We start from the raw sequence: 19,368 nt of genomic DNA, 5'->3' as shown, positions 1-19,368 counted from the left end.
TTGAGGGTATTGTCGTGAGACTAAAGATTGCAAAGATCATACTTTATCAGAACCAAGTGAGAGCTCAAAGATAAATTCCCTGTGTATGCCTCTCCATGGCCATGAAAAGCTTAGTTATTAAGGGATGGAGGAGACCGTTCTCCAACGTTCGGCTTCCTCCTGGAATCTCTGAGAAAGATGATTCTCTAATCTTGGGAGCTGGGTAGTTATCATCTACATGTTGGATAAAAGACATATTCTCTCTCTAAAAAGTCTTTTAAGTGATAAATATGAAAAACATTAAGATAAATATTAATAAAGAGAAATATGGCACATGTGAGGCCTCATGACCACTCACACATACCAACATCTCCCACTTGGCTATGAGGGTCAGATACATAAAATATCATAAAGTTAATACTACTTAGTGGGTTTAATATTTATAAGCATATCCTTGTCATGAGGTTTTTCACACTAGTGCGATTATACAGCTCATAACAAAAAATATCCAAAGTTATGTCATGGGGTTTTTCACGCTAATGTGGCTTTTCTTCTCATGACCAAGATATCAAATAAAAAATATCTCACTTGGGACTTAGATATTTCTAAGTCTCATCAAAGCTACATGCTTTGATAATATTTCTGAACTTAATCCCTTTATTACAGGGTCTGCAATCATATCTGAAGATGGAAAATAACTTACGATTATTTCATTCTTTTCAATAATATCTTAAATATAATGATAATCAATTTTAATGTGCTTACCTTTAAAACTATAAGCTCAATTTTTAATTGATGAGATAACAACATGATTATCACAAAAAAATTTAACAGGTCCGTCGGTTATATCCAGCTTCAAATCATTTATGAAGCATTTTATTCAGACGGCAAAAGCTGTAGCAATGACACAACCAATATACTCGGCTTCCATAGTATACCGAGCTATACAACCTTATTTCTTACTAGACCAATAAATACATCCACCTTCAAAGAGGAATACAGATACTGAGGTTGATTTTCTATCATCTAGGTTATCAGCTTGAAAACACAACTTGTAATTTTTAATTTTCTGAATATATCTGAGTATCTTTTTTACAGCTTGCCAATGAGCCATCTCAGGATTACTCTGAAATCTACTCACAAGACCATGTGCATGACTCAAATTAGGTCTTGTACACAACACGACATAATTTATGCATCCTACAGCTTGAGCATATGAAATTCTTTCCATTTCAACTTTATCACTATCATTTAATGAACACATTTCTTTGACAATTTCAAGCCTTTACAAATGGGTGTATCTATGGTTTGTAATTTTCCATCTTAAATCTCTTTAAAATACTTTCTAAATAATTTTTTTGAGATAAACATAGAAATCTCGAACTTCTATCTCTTGTTATTTTAATTCCCAATACATATGAGGCTTTTCCCATATCTTTAATCTCAAATTGGGAACTGAGCCATGATTTGGTATGGTTAATGATGCCAATATCATCAGCGACTATCAAAATATCATCTACATAAAAGTGATAATATAGCAAAACTGCTCCCATTATTCCAGATATATACACAATGGTCTAATCTATTGGCTGCATAACCAATTTCGGTGATTGTATTATGAAAAGTAAAGTACCACTGCCTAGAAGATTGTTTTAGACCATATAAATATTTTCTTAAGTTTATATACTTTGTCTTTTTTGACTTTAATTATATATTCTTCTGGTTGTTTCTTATATATAGCTTCTTTTAATTCTTCATTTAAGAAAGTTGTTTTGACATCCTTCTGAAATAATTCTAGATCATAATATGCAACTAATACTAGGATGATCCTAATACATGAAAATTTGGCTATTGGAGAGTAAGTTTCTACATAATATAGGTCCTCCTTTTGATTAAATCAACATAGCTTTATATTTATCAATGGATCCATTTGTATTAAGCTTTTCTCAGGATCCATTTGCAACCAATAGTTTTTCTATCTTTACGGAAGTCAACCAACTCCCAAACTTGATTTATTTTAATAGAATCAGATTCATCATCCATGGCTTGAGTCTACTCAGCTGAGTCACTCGAGCTAATAGCTTCACTGTAGCTTCGAGGTTCATCTATTGAATCATCACTCATTGAAAAATAATCATCTTCATTCATAAATACATAAAATTCTTCTAAAGTTATAGGTAGGGCTTTAGTTCTTTAGGCCTATTTTGTATACTTGATTCAAATGAATCATTGTCACCAATTGTAGAGGGGGATTGTGAAATAGGGTCTTGGAGATCCTTATCTTTATCAATTTCGTGTAAGTTAATAGGCTTACTTAAAATATTTTAAGCATCTGTATTTTTTAAGAAATGAGCATCACGACTCTCTACTAAGGATCTAGTCTCATCGTTATAAAATATATAGCCCTTAGAACTTCTAAATAACTTATACATGAGCATTTTATAGTTTTATTTCGTAATTTATCTCTATTTTGTGGTAGTATAAGCACATGCGTCCAAGAACCCCAAACTTTCAAGATAGTAAGGTCAGGTTTCCTATCTGTCCATAATTCATATGGGGTCAAGTCTATAGATTTAGTTGTAACACGATTAATAATATACATTGCAGTGCTGAGAGTCACATTCTAAAAAAGAGGTGATAAATTTGAATGACTCATCCTAAACCTAACCATGTCCATTAGAGTTCTATTTCTTCTTTCAGCTACATCATTTTGTTGTGGTGTGTATGGTATGGTTGTTTGGTGAATTATATCATACTCCTTACAAAATTCGGTAAATAAGGTGGAGCAATATTCACCTCCCCTATTTGTTCAAAGAATTTTAATATGTCTACCTAACTGATTTTATACCTCAGCTTTATATTCTTTAAATGTTTCTAAAGCATCTAATTTTTTACTAATTAGGTATACATATCCATAACGTGAATAATCATCTATAAATGTTATGAAATATTCCATACCTCTATGTATTTTACATCCATATATCAGAGTGAACGATACTAAGTAGTTCACTAGATGTTTTCTCTTTAAGGAAAGACTGCTTAGTTAATTTACCAAAAATACATGCCTTGCATGTTTTGAATACAATTTCTCCACTAGGGAGCATGCATCTTTAAACCATTTGATTCATTTTATCTTTATTTATATGTCATAATCTTAAGTGCTATAAATATGAATAATTTATACATATAAAAGCACCAGAGAGGTATCAAAATAACCAGAAAGAGATGAACTTTCATTAATATTTAATCGGTACAAATTATCAACTTTAGTACCATACACCAATGCTCTAAAATGCTTCCCAATAGTGACTCGACCAAACCTGAATCTCATTTCATAATCTTTATCATCTAGCCTAGGGACAAAAATCAAATTGTGTCTCATATTGGGCGCATATAAAGTATCCTTTAATAGGAGATTTGCTCCTCCTAGTAAACACAGCTTGAAAGTACCGACATGAAGTATATCACAATATGTATCATTCCCCATATAAATCCGTTGGTTACCATCTGCGATCTCCTTCAACTCTATGAATCCGTCCTTAGTCCTCAAGGCATATCGAGTGGAGGCTGAGTCGACCCACAAATTCCTCAGATCATGGTCGGCAGCTAAAGATTCTAGGACTATGCAGATCAAGTTATTTCTTTTATTTTAATTATTTCGAGCATGATTGTTATTTTGGTTCCTATTTTTGTTTTTCAGCTTAAGACAATTAATCTTGATGTGTCGAATTTCTTTACAATAAAAACATGTTTTCTCAACCTTATTCTTTCAATTTTTAAAATTTCTTCCTTTTCCCTTATACCTATTATTGCTCTGATTATTGTAAGGTGTCTTGGGGATCTTAGAAAATGAACTTTAGGCAAAGTGGAGCTCATTTGATTTTTTTCCTCATTCTCCTCTCATCTTCAATAATGAGGTGCATAGGAAGATTCAACATAGTTATCCCTTATGCATAATGGTTTAATGCGATTACAATAGACTCCTAAGATAGAGGGAGATTGTTAAGGACAATGGATACTTACATGCGATTAGGTACTAGATTTCTAGCCGCAGTAAGGTCTTTTGGAAGCACTGTCATTTTATTGAAATGTTCGGTCACTGAGTTTGAATCTTTTATTTTGCAAGAATTATATTTTTCTAATAACAATTGCACATGGGTCTCAGAAGTGATCTCATACTTTTCATATACGACACCCATCATACTTCGAGATGTAGTGTGATCTTCATAGACTCTAATTAAATCATCTTCCATAAAACTCAACATAGTAGTCCTAGCTACTTTGTCATCTTTTAACCATTTGTCAAGTCGCCTTCTGGCTTAACCATTGGCACTTGGCTCTAAAATTAGTGGTTATGTATCTAGAACATAGTCCACCCTATCTTGGAGGAGAATATATCCAAATTTTCTTTTCCACATAGAAAATTGGTTCTATTGAGTTTTTCAAGTTTTGATAGTTCTGACATGACTAGCCTAGATATCATTTTAAATTTTAGATAATACCTGAAGGTTCAAAAAATTTATTTGTATTTAAGAATAGGGTGGTCTGCTAGTCAAATCAATATGTTGCCGTCTCTATATGGGCAGTGACTTCAATGAAGAATTCTCTCGAACAATTTATGTTTGCACTATTGTGAAGTAACAAAAAATTAATAAAGTGAGGCAACAAATTAATTTATGTTTATTCTTACACAAGATTAATTTTTATAAATGTATGAATATGTTTTAGCACAAGAGAGATAGTTTACAATGATATTTAATATTTTTCAATAAAATTATGGCATAACATAATCACAAAAAATTGAATTTACAAAATCCAGATCATGAAATTTTCTCATTTAAAGATATCAAAACATAGGATAATTATACCAAGTAAAGAACATTATAATTCAAATAGAATGTACAGGAAGAAATATCTCTAAATTGTAAAGCACATATGTAAAATTCAAACTAATATAAAGTAGTTGGACAGTACAAAATAAACAATAATGAACTTATAAATCTAATGGGTGTTGATTCCCCTTTTGTTAGTATTGGCAGTGAAGTCTATAGAGAAATAGCATGGAAGCTTGATCCTCGTTTGTATTAATAGCTCCCTATAAACTTAATGCAACTTGGCCTCATATCATTGGATAAAGAAACAATTACAATAAAACCATAAGGATCAAGGAGAAAAAAAAAAAAGCATGCATAGAAGAAATAACAGTAAACATAAACTTAAAAACATCAAGGGGAAGTAGCATGCATAAAAAAGACACAGTAAACATAAACCTGGAAGCTCTTTTTAGCACAATATGTTTTTCTACTTTCCACTTAGCAAAGCTTTAGTAAGTAGGACCCAATTACTATGTGAGCAAAAGAAACCATACGCTTGTAAAATTTGAATTTAGAGAGATGACCATTAGACGCTTACTGATAGAAGACCATTAGACGACCAGGTTTTGACATATGAATTAGAAAATGAGAAGAATGCGAGAGGTTCCCAGATGTAGTAAAAACAACAAAGATGAATTTAGTGAATAAGACAATTTTTAAGAACGACCTGTATTCATCGACTTCAACAAAATATGGATCTTGCGAGATACTATAACTCTTGTAGAAGGTAAAATAGTTTAATGAGAGAAAATAGCAACATATGATATCAAAAGATTTCAGCTAATTTTACAACAATAAGAGAAAACCAATAAATGGAATAATTATCCTAGAGATAATAACGGATCAATAAAAAATCGACTCATGGCTTAGGTGAGACTCAAAAAATAGGCAACTGTAAAGCATCAAATTGAGAATAAAAAAAATTAGAGCATCACACTCAACAACAACCTTACTCTAATACCAATGTTGGACTTTTGATGAGAAGAGATGAAAACACCAAACTCCCATGAATTGAGGGCAGTGTCGCGAGAATAGGGATCGCAGAGATCAGGCTTTACCAGAACCAATTGAGAACTCAAAGATAACTTTTCTATATATGCTTTCCATGGCCATGAAAGGCCTAGTTACAGAGGGATGGAGGAGATCATTCTCCAACGTTCGGCTTCCTCCTGGAATCTTTGATAAATGTGGCCCTCTAATCCTGGGAGATGGGTAGTAACATCTACCTGTTGGATAAAAGGCATATTCTCTCTCTAAGAAGCCTTTTAAGTGATAAATATGGAAATTAAGATAAATATTAATAGAGAGAAATATGAGACATATGAGGCCCCATGGCCACGCGCACGCACCAACAATAGGCAGTGGAGAGGGCACCTATGGTGATAGTTCTCTTTCACAACTTTTTCATGATCGTTTTTCTTTGGTTTCTTTTCTGCAGCAAGGATTTGCATTTTTTTTTCCTCGCAATCCTTTAGATGACATTGTCCGGAACATTATTTGCTCTTATAATAGGCTGCCTAACGGAGTGATCTCTCAACTTCAATAACTCTTTCTATTGCTGGAAAATATTTATATTTCACCGAATAGGGAGGATAAGATTGCTTGGGAAAGTGAAAGTGATGGAACTTTCTCAGTCAAATTTGCATATCGACTTCTCTTCCTTGATCGGGACATTCATGCACTCTGGAAATGGCCTATCCTGATGAAGATTCAATCCTTTCTTTAGGTAGCCCTTCAAGGGAAGTGCCTTACAGTAGACAATCTTCGCATTGGAGGTAAAATCCTTCCTATTGTGTGTCTTATGTGCCTCTTTCTACATTGCCCCTATTTTGATTCTATTTGGAAATGGGCTGTTTGGATGCTAGATTTCTCCTTGATGCTCCCCACCAATCTAATTTCTATTATTACCCATCCTCATATCCCCTCTTTACCTTCTAAAGGTTTTCTTATTTAGAAGATACTTAGAAGTGCTATTATCTAGCATATTTGATTGGAAAGAAATATGAGAACATTTGATGGGGTCTCTCTGGATGTCTAGAGTATTAATGACAAGATTTTGTAAAGCCTTTGGGACTGGTTCTCTATCACTAAGGAAGGGCGTAGGGTTTGAGAGCAGATATTTAATTTGAAAGTTCTTGTGTTCTCTTTTGTGCCTAAATATAGGATGGTTTCCTCTTGGATGCATCATCCAAAAAGCTCTTTCAAATTAAACTTTGATGGTAGCTCTCTTGGGAATCCATGACCAATTGGAGTGGTGAAATTCTCAGGGACCATTATAGGTCTATAATAGACCTTGTAGCTCCACGACAGCTAACCAGGTTGAGATAGTTTCTCTCCTTCATGGTTTATAAACCATTGTTAGCAAAGGAATTTCAAGTGCTATCTTGTTGAAGGTGACTCCCTTAATGTGATCCAAATGGTGCCTGATGGAGCAAAGAATTCCATGGACTCTTCACACGTTTTGGCTTAAAATCATGGACCTATGCTCCTCTCCTAAGCTTCATTTTTCCTTTACTCGTATCTTTCGTGGAGCTAATGATTCAACGGATCGTCTTGCTAAATATGGAGTCTCTTTACTTTCTATTTCTATATTTGATGTTTTGATCCCTGCTTTGTAATCGATGCTTGTGAAGCAACTTATGAATAAAAGCTTATAATATTGTAAAAAAAAAAAAATATCTACTTGATCATCTCTACATTGAGATGTATAAATATAGAGAAGAAAAGAGATTTCGAGTCCTAAAAATAGTATGTCTTACAACATATTATTTAGACTGTCCATTTTCAATATTTTCATGCATTTGTAGATCTGCTTGATCTGAACCCTTTTTGGAGTTTAAAATTTTATATTTAGAGATAAAAATAGATTCTCACACTATCCTAAAAATTTCAACACCAAATTTACATCTCAGACAAAATTTGGAGGTGCACCTTAATTCGATTGTTTAAGGTAAGAACCTTATGCAAACCACGCCCTAAACTAAAATACAAAACTTAAAAATTATGCTAATAACACTTCAATTAGCTTCATTAGTGAATGTTTTTTAGCTCACCATATGAGCTATAGGAGGTAAGACTCGTATGTAGATATGCGGCTCTTTTGCATATCTTTTTTTAGATGGATTATGGACTTCATTTTTTTAAGTACATATAATATAGAAAAAGTTTATATAAGTGCGAGGCTTTAGACCATCAAAGTAGGGCGCAGCTTAACAATTTCACTAGAAGAGGTTGTTTTGATGTGTATATATCTTCAAATTGATCATTTCGACCTCAAGATGTATGGACATGAGAAAAAAATGGATTTCAAGTTTTGGAAATAGTGCATCTTGTAATGTATTTTTGGACCGTCAATTTTCAAAATTTTCAAGTTTTCATAGATATATTAGATTTACACTATTTTTGAAGCTTTATACAATTAGAGATGAAAATAGATTTTAAGGCTATCACAAAGATTTCTAGTATTGAAACATATTTCTCAGCACTATTTTAAAGTGCGCTTTACTTTGATTGTTTAGAGCCTGGGCTTTATACAAACTTCACCAATATAATATTGAGATGGAGATTATTGATAGGGAAAAGTTTATATTGACCCTAGGCTCTAAACAATCAAATTTCAAATAATAAATAAATTTAAAAACTAATAAATAATAAATAAATTTTGAGTCGTATTTGGAAGAAGCACCATTCTACGTCCATCTTGAAGATGCACGTATGGTGCCTCCGGGGATGCAAATGTAGTTATGCGTCCGCCAACATGTAACACTTTTTCAGGCAGATGAAAGAGAATCCGCATGTATCGGTATAAATGCGTGTGCAGAGAGAGGGAGAGAGAGAGAGGAGACAAGGCCGAAGCATATATAAACGCAGCGTGGAATTGGTGCGTGGGTTTGGAGCGCGACAAATGGTGGACTCAAATCAAATGGCCGCCTCCTTGTCCCACTCGACCTACATTCCTCTTCCTTCTTCAGGTTCAGGTACCTCTCTTTCTCTCTCTACATTTCCTCCCTCTTGTCTCACACTCTCTCTCTATGTCTCCTGTGCTAGGGTTTTACCTGTGCGTTAACTGTGGATCCGACGTTTGTTCATGCACTTCTTGTTTTCTGTTTTTTTTTCTTCGATAAGGATGCTTAGCGATGACTGGTGTTTCTTCTTGCATGTCTCTTTCTTATGAGATCAGGTTTTTTGTGTTGTAGATCCATGTTGATTTCTTTCTTTTAAAATTTTCGTTTTCCCTTTCTCTGATTGTTGTTTCAAGATGGATATGTATTGTTTCTTATTTTTCTTCGTGTCTTTCTTTTTTCATCTGGCATCATTTTGGTGTGGAATCACTTTCACTCTCAATTTCGTTTTTGCTTTTCGTCATTTTTGTATCTTTTTCAGTTATCTTTATCTGGATGATTCATTCGTCTCTATTTTCTCTCTTGATTAAGAAAATTGGACTCAATCTTACACGGTTGCATTTGGAGATGATTGTAATTTTTTTTTCTCCCTTCTTTTCTTTCTTGCTAGAATTGATCTTGTCTTATTTTTCACTTTCTTATGAATGTTCTTGATTTGATATCATGTTGGAGTGCACGGGTTTGCATTGCTGTAATTGAAGGAGAGGGAGAAAGGGAGGAGAGAATTGAGATACAGAGCTTGTTGAATTGTTACAGTCAGTCTTCCCTGATAACAATCTGTAGTTTATTCTACTCTTTATGTATTAGAATCTATACCATGAGTATGATGCACTGAGATAAAGCATGAACCAAAGAGACAAAGTAATAAATCAAGTATGATGTGAGAGATAGGATCTCAGGTACTAATTTAGTGCAATTCGATATGATCTATGTATGACATAGTTGTCCATTCTAACAACTTGAAGTATGTCCAAAACATGGAGTGGACCAAAGGTCATTGGAGTGTTTTTGAAACCTCGGCATTCTTTTTTAACCACTGAAACATTTCCTTTGAAGCTCACATTTACTTTCACTTAAGTGGCGATGTCAGTGACTAGAGGCCTCACCATTTCTTGCGCAAAGAAGGAGTCAAATCCTCTGTGGCGGTTGGCATCCATTTTGGAGGAGATATTTTTACAATTTTCAGCGATGTTCTGGTTTTTCTTAACTACATATGGAAGGGAGTGAGATCATTTCCTGCATGAAAGGGTTCACAAAACTTCTCTAAGTGTCTCATTTCTGGGGTCTTATTGGAGACCAATTTTGCAAATACATACATGTAAAGGAATCAATTTCATTAATGTAATTTTTGTTAACTATCAAGAAATACGAAAAAAGAGTAGAGGCCTACATAGCACATAGCACAAATGTTTTTTGTCAGTTTTTAACACTCTTTTGAAGCCTTGGAGATAGGGTTCTCCATTAAAACCAGTAGAAAGTGGTTCAAACCATACTTCAATTTTTTATTAACTAGATTGGGTGAAAACCATACTATAAGCTTGGTTTTCTTAAGACAATATAGCCTGAAGGGTTTTTCTGTTCATCACATGGAGGAGTCAATAGGATTGGGTCACAGACTCTATTGGATTGGGTCACAAGTCAACCTGACCTGGGGTGTCAGATCAAGATTTCAGGTATGTAAACTAGTGTGAAATTTTATGGGTGGGGTGCTATGATGCATGGATATGGATACAGACATGGGCATGGATGGAAGTCAATATGACTTGAATGTTTGTGTGTCTGTGTGGGAGTTATTGCAGCACACCTAGTTGCACATTGCAGAAGGTAGATCCAACGACCGTATTTAATTTCGTTTTTTAATTTTACTTTGTTTTTTCAAATCTATTTGAAATGAAATTCGTGGTGTGTATGCATCTAGCAAAGGTGCACCCAATAAATATATAAAAAAAATAATTTGAATGACAACTTGACTAAAAAAGTCAATTTTTGTTATTCAAATTATTTGTTTACATTTTTAGTGGATGCGCTTTTACTAGATGCATATATGCCCCAAATTTCATGTAAAAAGGATTTGTATAAAAAAAACAAAAGTAAAGAACAAAATACAATGTGGACCGTAAAAACTGTTTTCTTACATATATAAAAAGGATTTGTATAAAAGAAACAAAATTAAAGAACAAAATACAATGTGGGCCGTAAAAACTGTTTTCTTACACACACACACACACACACACACACATATAATAAACAAGAACCGTGAAAAAGAAGGGACTCATTATCCTTGAGATATTACTGTCACTCATCGTAACATTAGCTTGGTTATTTTGTAGATAATAAGCATTAATATATAATTAGATTCCTATATAATTTGACGCATTGTCCTTCATATCATACAATATTATGTTTAGTAGGGAGTTGAGATCTTTATGAACTGCATAGTAACAAGTAGGATATGGCTGAAGAGTATCCCCACCAAATTCTGTACCAATAGCAGCATGACCTTATTGACACTGGTATCTTGGGCAAATAGAGGTATCCGTGCATTATAGGTTTTGTGTGTTGTTGTGGGTAAGAAATAAGGGTCATATATCTCAATGAGATCATTGTTTTGAGCTTTAGATCAACCCAAGCAAACCACTGGGCAGAAATTTATGCCTTTGGGAAGTGGTATGAATCAAGAAGAGGAAGGTGATGGTGATGATACGCTGACTCGGGAAGAGTTGGTAGAGAACATGAATGCTGCCGTTGCTGAAAGAGCCCAGGCTGAGTTTTCAACAATCCATGCTAAAATATGTTCCTGCGAATTTTATTCCTGCTATTTATATAATTGTTTGGATTTTTTATTATCTTATTTTGTTAATTTACGTTCCCCCCACCTTTGGGGCAGTGGTGGCAGCAAGGTGACTGGTATGTGAATCTAATTCAATTTTAAGTTCTTTATAATGGATATTACTGAGATTGGCTTAATTTTTTACAAAATACTCAATCAAACCATGCGTACCAGAAAAAAAGGAAAAAAAAAAAAAGAACGAAAACTTCCTAAAACTAAACTTATTGGGCCTTGTTTCCTTTTCCACGGGCCTCCCTTGCATGATTGAAAGTGATAGAAGACAAACTTTATCCCTCTAATAATCGTATTTAAGCTTTGAATGATCAAAACCTTTCATAATGTTTTTTACTATAATCCCCAAAATTCTTTTAAGAAGACTGTCAAGAAGCTGGTAGGTCTTTAAGGCCTTATCCTTTGTTTTGTGGATGACCTCTTCACTTCGTCCTCGGAGACTCTTTGAACTCCATTTCCTAGTTGATGTCATTTTCCTACAAAAATAGTGTAGTGATCTACAGACAACAATTTAACTACTCATTCGTTCGCCTTTGGATCGTTTTGTGGTATCATTTGTTGTGACATGCAAACACTTGCTGTTTATTATTTGGTTTGAACTATAGATTTCAGAATGTGATCCTAGGTGGTATCTTCAAGTGTTCCTTATATAGTCGTGCATGGAATGTATACACTTGCGACCATTTTCTCTCACCCTGCCTTTTGCATTTATCAGTAGTTTGCAATAAATGACCGTGGAGGATCCTTAGAGCTCGTACATAGTTATTGTAATTATTGTAAGGGTATCTATATGAGCACAATCTTCTCTCTTTTACTCAAAGCTTTGTGGTGTGAAGATATCTTTACATACAAACAATTTCTTAAGATTTAGGCAAGATATCCTGTGACATAAAATTGTATTGATATTTATAATCTCAATAAAGTTAATTAATGGGAATTAAAGGAGGAAATGCCTCTTGAAATTTACTAACATATATGATGACTGGGTGCTGATCTGTGTATATCGGATATGTAGTTTACTTTTTTGCTCTATGGGTGACACCATGAAGTTAACTCTCCAAGAAAAATAACGTTATTTGATTCAATCAGTACATATTTGATATGGCATAGAGAGCAGGAGGCTATAGTTTGGCCTAATGTCTTTTCTGTTGTGAGCTGTGATTTGATTGTGCCAGGTTTACAATGCCAGTCTAGGAGTGTATACAGTCTTTACAGTGTATGTCGGGTAGCTTGTCGCTCACATTTTTGATAATCCCTCCAACACTTTGGGAGGTCAAACCTCCTGGATATTAACTTGGTATTGCCACCCATGTTCCAGGTGGCAAAATCAAAAGCATTGGTGTGGATAATTGAAAAATTTGTCGAATGTGCTCGCTCTTCATTATTGTGTTTAGCTATGTTTGAAGTTGAACATTCAATTTTTCTAGTCCTTTCTGAATTTCTGTTGTCTGTCGTCCTTGCATATGGAGCTAATTGCTGGCCTCTCTCTCTCTCTCTCTGATTGATGTTATATGAGCTGATTGTACAGTGTTCATGTCCTTAAACTATGACAGTTGGCAAATTTTCAGAACCTGAGACCTATTCTCAACTGGTCCCTATCCATATTGTTACTCAGCCCTCCCAGCTCCCAAATGCATTTTTGGTGCCCTCTGCGGAAAGCCAATTGGTCATTGGATTTGATTGTGAAGGTGTTGATCTTTGTCGACATGGTGCTCTTTGTATTATGCAGGTGCAATTCTTTTCTGAAGATATCTCTATTTTTTTCTTCAAATTTCCCTTTCCAGTCTAGTTACCTAAACTTATTACAATACTGGCTCATGAAGATACTCCCTTGAATCATCTGAACTTGAGTTGATTGAATGGTTACTTGTTGCCTTGACTTTGTCACTGGAACCTATGGGTGAAGTAATATAATTGATATAGCAATTTTTTTTTTTTTTTTTCTGAACCTTAACATTAGCATATGCCGGAAACTGTTTACATCCGATTGTTCCAACCACGAGCAGACACACTGGGACATATGCAGTGAGGAGGGAGAGAGATGAAGATAGGGGGGTTAGGAATAGTGGGAGGAGTGATTGAGGGTGGGTGTCGACCTAGCCTCACTAACAGTTCCCAGGCATGCCAAAGTGTTGGCCAGATTATTGGCAGCCCTAGGAACATGGATAAAGGAGAACTGTCTATTAGTGCATAGGTATAGGATGTCTTCCAAGTGCATAGGTATAGGATGTCTTCCAAGTGATATGCAAGCTTCCTTGAGAAAGGTCCTACTAACCAGCCCACCTAATAGCATTCATGGTGCCCTTTTCAGCCACAAGGGGGTCTGAGAAGTGCTGGAAATAGATTCTGAGACCTGTGAGGGGATCAGCCATGTATGCCATGTAGGCATTTCCGATACCTGATGGTCCTGTATTGGCAATGTAGTTCCTCCCTTGGATCCTTATCACATCTCGCACTCACGAAGGGCCAAGGCTACCAATGGAGCTTCCCTCAAAATTGGGCTTCAGAATTCGTGAGTGCACTTCCATGAGGCATGAGTGGAATCCTCTGGAATAAAACTATAAGAGATCACCACTTTCCATTGTCAAACCAGATCCATGAGATCCATGATCATATATCCAAAGTAATCCTTTGGGAGAAGTGCCCAATCAACAATGGACCCTGCCCCCATGGTCTTGTGTCTTGAGTATCCACCTTCAAAGACTCATTTGTGTTAAGCCAAATGCCCCAGAAAGTGGCTAAAGGGGAAAAGAGGCCAGAGAGTCTTCCCTTTATGGAAGAAGGGACAATAACACCAAGTAGCAAAAGCCTTTGTAACAGCTCGAGTTGTGGCCCAAACAGCATCAAATAAGCCAAGGAAGCAGGCCCAAATGGAGGATGCAAACGAACAATGATTAGAAGATGGTCAAAAGACTTTTTGGGTTTGTGGCACATGAGGCAGATATTAGGGGACACAGTCCCTCTTTGTTGCAGGAGCAGGTGGGCTCCTGTCGAGGGGACTTGTCATGGGTCACCAACCATCCAAAGCAATGATTTAATTTCTATTTAAACATATTTTTTGGGGGAATTGAGACCAATTCTTGTGTTCTTTTTATTTTCATTTTTGCAAATTCTTATTGCCTTCAAATTTGTTTTAATATTATAATTCCATTTTATTCTAAATAACTCCATATTTCAATGGTCTGTATATCTAGTTACCATGAAGGAAATTGAGTTTTCTGCTCTAATTGGAAGAACATTACAGCATGTGTTTTGATCTTTATGTATTTAGTTTACTATGGTGGACATCAATTCTTTTTGTAAGTATGTGTTTCATTATTAATCATCGATTAGTGCACTAATACCATTGGGAAATTTGCTTAACAATTAGAAAGTGAAGGGGGAGTTTACTAACATGAAATTTATGCAGGCAGTCTCCTGAAGGAACCCATCCTTTGCACACCTTTCTTTGCAAATAGTTGTGCATCCTAGACTCCCTATCTTGGTATAGGAATGATACGATAGAAACTGGGGACAGTAACTCCATAATCTGGGAGAAGTTCCAATAAACTATCAACAGATTAGGGCATTCTCACCTATGCCAATGGTTGATATTGAACTTCCAGTATTGGAATGATACGATAGAAACTGGAGACAGTAACTCCATAATCTGGGAGAAGTTCAAGTAAACTATCAACAGATTAGGGCATTCTCACCTATGCCAATGGTTGATATTGAACTTCCCATCAGTTATGCAAGGTTTTGAGGTCCCTATCACTTATTTTCACCAAGTGACCAGCATTTACCTTTTAATTAATGAAGTGACCCGTAGATTAGCTGTTCATGGTTCAAGGAAACTAAAACCTGATTAAGAAGTGATGTTTCTTTATTTTTGTAGAGGAGGTATTTGAGGCCATTTGAGGTTCCTTTATGGGAACACAGGGTCAGTCATTTAAGGAGTTTAATGCTGGGCTTGAATGTTGGAGGATTTCTTCGAGGCAAATTGGTGTTGAGGATTTCATATGAATTAACCTTATCTATGCAAAACTGTTGTATACATCCCTCCATTTAATGCGAAATATATTTGTATTATATTTGCGTATTTTCGATAATCCAAATAGCATGTTTGCATGGATGGAATTTGTCATTCTTTCTCACATTATTCAGATTAGAAAATTTTACATGCTACACATTGTTTTTTCTGAGATTATACAAGAAAATCCACACTTAAAATATAAATACATATTAAAAATAATTGTGTAAAAATTAGATAATATCGTAAGGGAACATTTTAAAAATGATTAACATAGTGGTTGATGGTTGAGAGAGAGGGAGAGTCTTGCACATGGGCCACATGTGCGCCTTTCCTAAAGCTAGATGTTAGATTTGTGGTTCTTTTACTGGCATACAGCCATGGAGCACAAGGAGAGAGAAAACAAAAAGTGAAAACATATATCAGAAAACAACTTCTATTGAATACATTACAAAGACAAATAATCTGAAGTATTTGTGAATAAATATAATAGAAAAGCAAGATATCAGATTTTCCATAAAAAGGAAAAAAACCATAGTTATAGATTCTATTTCTTTGTAAAAGAAAAGGTTAAACCCAAAGAAGTAAAATACTACTTTTAAAAATGCCTTCATATGTAGATATGTAATTATGCTTTTTATGTCTTTTCAGTGTATATTTTTAAATTTCTATTCTCTCCTCTAAACTGAATTGCTAGCATTATCAACTCTCAATCAACTGTGCCACATTCACATATCTCAGCTTGGAACTCTTAATATGAGTTGCTCAAAAAATTCATAACAGTGCATAAATATAAGGTGATTTTTTGTCTCAAACAAATATGGGGAAAGAGATCAGTCTTTTAGTTTTGGGATTCGAACATTCTCCAATTATCTTAGTTCTTGATGTTTAAATTTTGGAGCACAGCAGACTATGCTTGATAACATGCATCACTTGAACTGCTAGGTGCAGTTGGCCCCACTTAATAATTCTCCTGCGTCTTTCCTTTATGCTACAAGGAACATGGGTAGCAGCACCTACATGATGATTGATAGGGCCATCAACAGTGTTGGTTCAACTATTAAAAAAGTGAGTGAATGTGCTCATTTTCCACTGGCTTGCTTGTCTAATATTCTTAGCAAGACAATGTATGCATATAATGCTTCCACATGGCCTATTCTTGCCATCTTTTATAGTAGTTCAATACTTTCTTCTTTGTGTTGAGATATCAATGTTCTAAATGGTGGGCGGCCACTAAGCCCCAGAGGGATTCTAGGGACTTATATATGCATACATGTGCTGTCTAGATGCACTCTAATTCCATAGTTATAGTACTCCAATTTACTATAAGAATACAGTTTAATAATATCATAAATTGGCTTACTGTGATATTGAACTGGAATTTTTTAATATCATGAGTCTAGTATGCCACGATATGATACGCACCACCGTTTAACTTATTCTAAAGAAATAAATCTATAAAAATCAAGGAGAGAGGGATTACTTCAATTAATAGTATAGCTCCTCTCCTTGGAGGGATCCTACAAGCATGGAGACTGAGATCCCATTTTATAGGGAGCAAAATCCCTATTTCTCTAAATCCAGCTCCCTCTAAGATCCCTTAGAGGAACCGCGGTATCGAGTTCCTAAGGTGGGACTGTGGCCTTCCCCCCAAGGTTCCTACAACTATGGGCTAAGCTACTCATACTTTTCACCTTTTGGGATCAGGACCTTTTTACAGCACAATTGTTCAAAAGATTCGCTTTTGATTGAAATGGATACACCAATAAAATTTTGTTCTCAAAGCTTTTTTACTGTGGTAAAAATATCTAAAGTCTCTGCAGATCAAATTTGCTTAACAATGCTTTGTGATTGATCACCAAATAGTGCTAATGAATAAGAGCTCCACTTGTGTGAACATATGCAGCAATTATCACAGTCAGAGAGGTTAAAGACGGTTATTGTTTTTCACGAAGATATATGGACTTGTCTTCTTGATCTATGGGCCTGTTTCTTTACCATTTTTCATTCTCAATTGAGGGACTAATACTAGAAACCAAAACTGTGCATAAGAATACCAAAAAAGTGATGTCAATTTAAGGATCACAGATGTTCTGTAATTAGTAGCTCTGGAAATTTATATCTGCTGGTTTCTGTTATTAAAAGCTTTTCCATGGGTTTCTTGGCAGCTAGCATTTCAGGATGCTGTTTATCTCGTAGATGCTATTCAGGGTGGGCAGATGCTTGTGCAAGCATGTAAGCCTGCACTAGAGTCAACTTATGTCACAAAAGTTGTTCATGATTGCAAAAGAGATAGTGAGGTCTGTAAGTGCATTTATTTATTTGTGCTTCTACATCTTGCTCTAACTATTAATATTGGTTATCAGAACCTTGTTTTCTTGTGGTTCTCTGCAGGCTCTTTATTTTCAATTTGGAATCAGGTTGAACAATGTTGTTGACACGCAGGTGGGGTGTAATGTACATTATTTCAGCATTATGGAGATCCTGTTTTTTGATTAGTGCTTCCTTGTTTGTACTTGAGATAGAATATTGGTATCCATCTTGTGATTATCATGTAGGTCTTCTGTGGAAATGTAATCTTGTGTAAATTGCAATTGGTGCTATTTTGTCATCTGTATTGCTCATTTAATCAAGGAAATGAGCTGGTGGTCCCAAATTTTCATGTTTTGGCCTTATCATGGTGTATCTTTGTACTTGGTATTCTCTGTGACATTTTTTTTTCTTTATGAGTTTTAGATTGTGATTGCCTCATTCTGGAACTAGAAATGGCTTTGCTTTGAGACGCTTCAGAATAATCCTTCTTGATCGAGCTTTGATGTGCATATTTCATTTTCTAGATTGCCTATACCTTGATAGAGGAGCAAGAAGGACGGAAGAGATCTCCTGATGACTACATATCTTTTGTTAGCCTCCTTGCTGATCCACGTTACTGTGGTACTTTTTTTTCTCAAGTGGTTCTGTTATTTACTGTGCTTGTTTCTTTGATGGTGATCACACAACCTTGCTCCAGCATTTCCTTGAGAAAATCCTGCATTTTGTCTATGACTCTACTGATTTAGCAGAATATTAAATATTAGGAAGGTTTTGTTGTATAAAATTATGGATATTTTTTCATTCTATATATCATAAGACAAAACTTCGACCTTCTTTCCTTGCTTGGCTCTACACAGCCTATTTGGTGAACATAATAGCGATCTGCAGTTGCCACTCGGGTACATGCTAATGCTTCAACACACTAGATAATCTGATTTCTCTAGTTGATGTTCTAAAGTGACACTGGTGCCAAATTAGGTTATTCCTGGGTTCTTAAGTTTAGAGTGCTTTAAATATGGCCCATCATAAACATCACTTATTCCTGGGTTCTTAAGTTTAGAGTGCTTTAACTATGGCACCATAAACAGCACACGTTATTTTTTATCTTAGCTTCCCAGTGACAATCTTACATCAGTGAGGGCTAAGTAGTGTGATATATCCCATGGGATCACTCATTTCTTTTATTTTTGGACTCTGGATTTGTCCTGTTCTACTTTATTTGCACTTTCATTGATGTCTCTATACTTTCGTATTTTACTGTTGATTCCCTTCAAACTATCGAATACTAGTTTATTTATGCTATATTACAAATTGTGATATGTTACACGCACATAATCACCTCAATTCATAAATGGCTCGCAAGCCTAGTAGATATGGATAAGGGCTTCCTAATAGATGAGGTCTTAAATAAGTCCTGTTAGTTATAGAATAAATATGACCCTTAAT

At 35.1% G+C, this 19,368-nt stretch overlaps 1 protein-coding gene across 12 annotated transcripts in view; it reads left to right on the top strand.

Moving 5' to 3' along the window:
- Positions 1 to 8,688: 8,688 nt before the first annotated feature.
- Positions 8,689 to 19,368, top strand: part of LOC18443662 (3'-5' exonuclease domain-containing protein / K homology domain-containing protein / KH domain-containing protein) — a 46,498-nt gene continuing 35,818 nt past the window's right edge. For 2 of the 12 annotated variants that reach the window (XM_088867433.1, XM_088867429.1), the window contains exons 1-6: positions 8,689 to 8,830; positions 13,166 to 13,326; positions 16,561 to 16,677; positions 17,778 to 17,909; positions 18,004 to 18,054; positions 18,447 to 18,543. In XM_088867433.1, the coding sequence (XP_088723559.1) occupies positions 8,758 to 8,830; positions 13,166 to 13,326; positions 16,561 to 16,677; positions 17,778 to 17,909; positions 18,004 to 18,054; positions 18,447 to 18,543 (631 nt within the window). In that variant the 5' untranslated portion in view covers positions 8,689 to 8,757. Of the gene's footprint in view, positions 8,831 to 13,150; positions 13,327 to 16,554; positions 16,678 to 17,777; positions 17,910 to 18,003; positions 18,055 to 18,446; positions 18,544 to 19,368 lie in introns of all 12 variants that reach the window. The other 10 variants (XM_088867432.1, XM_011628554.3, XM_088867430.1 and 7 more) reach the window with 5 other exon arrangements.

This window comes from Amborella trichopoda, chromosome 5, assembly GCF_054954075.1.
Source record: "Amborella trichopoda isolate Santa Cruz 75 chromosome 5, AtrichopodaSantaCruz75HAP2 v2.0, whole genome shotgun sequence".
NCBI lineage: Eukaryota > Viridiplantae > Streptophyta > Magnoliopsida > Amborellales > Amborellaceae > Amborella > Amborella trichopoda.
The sequence above is the reverse complement of the archived record's forward strand: the minus strand, read 5'-3'. Positions and strand labels throughout refer to the sequence as shown.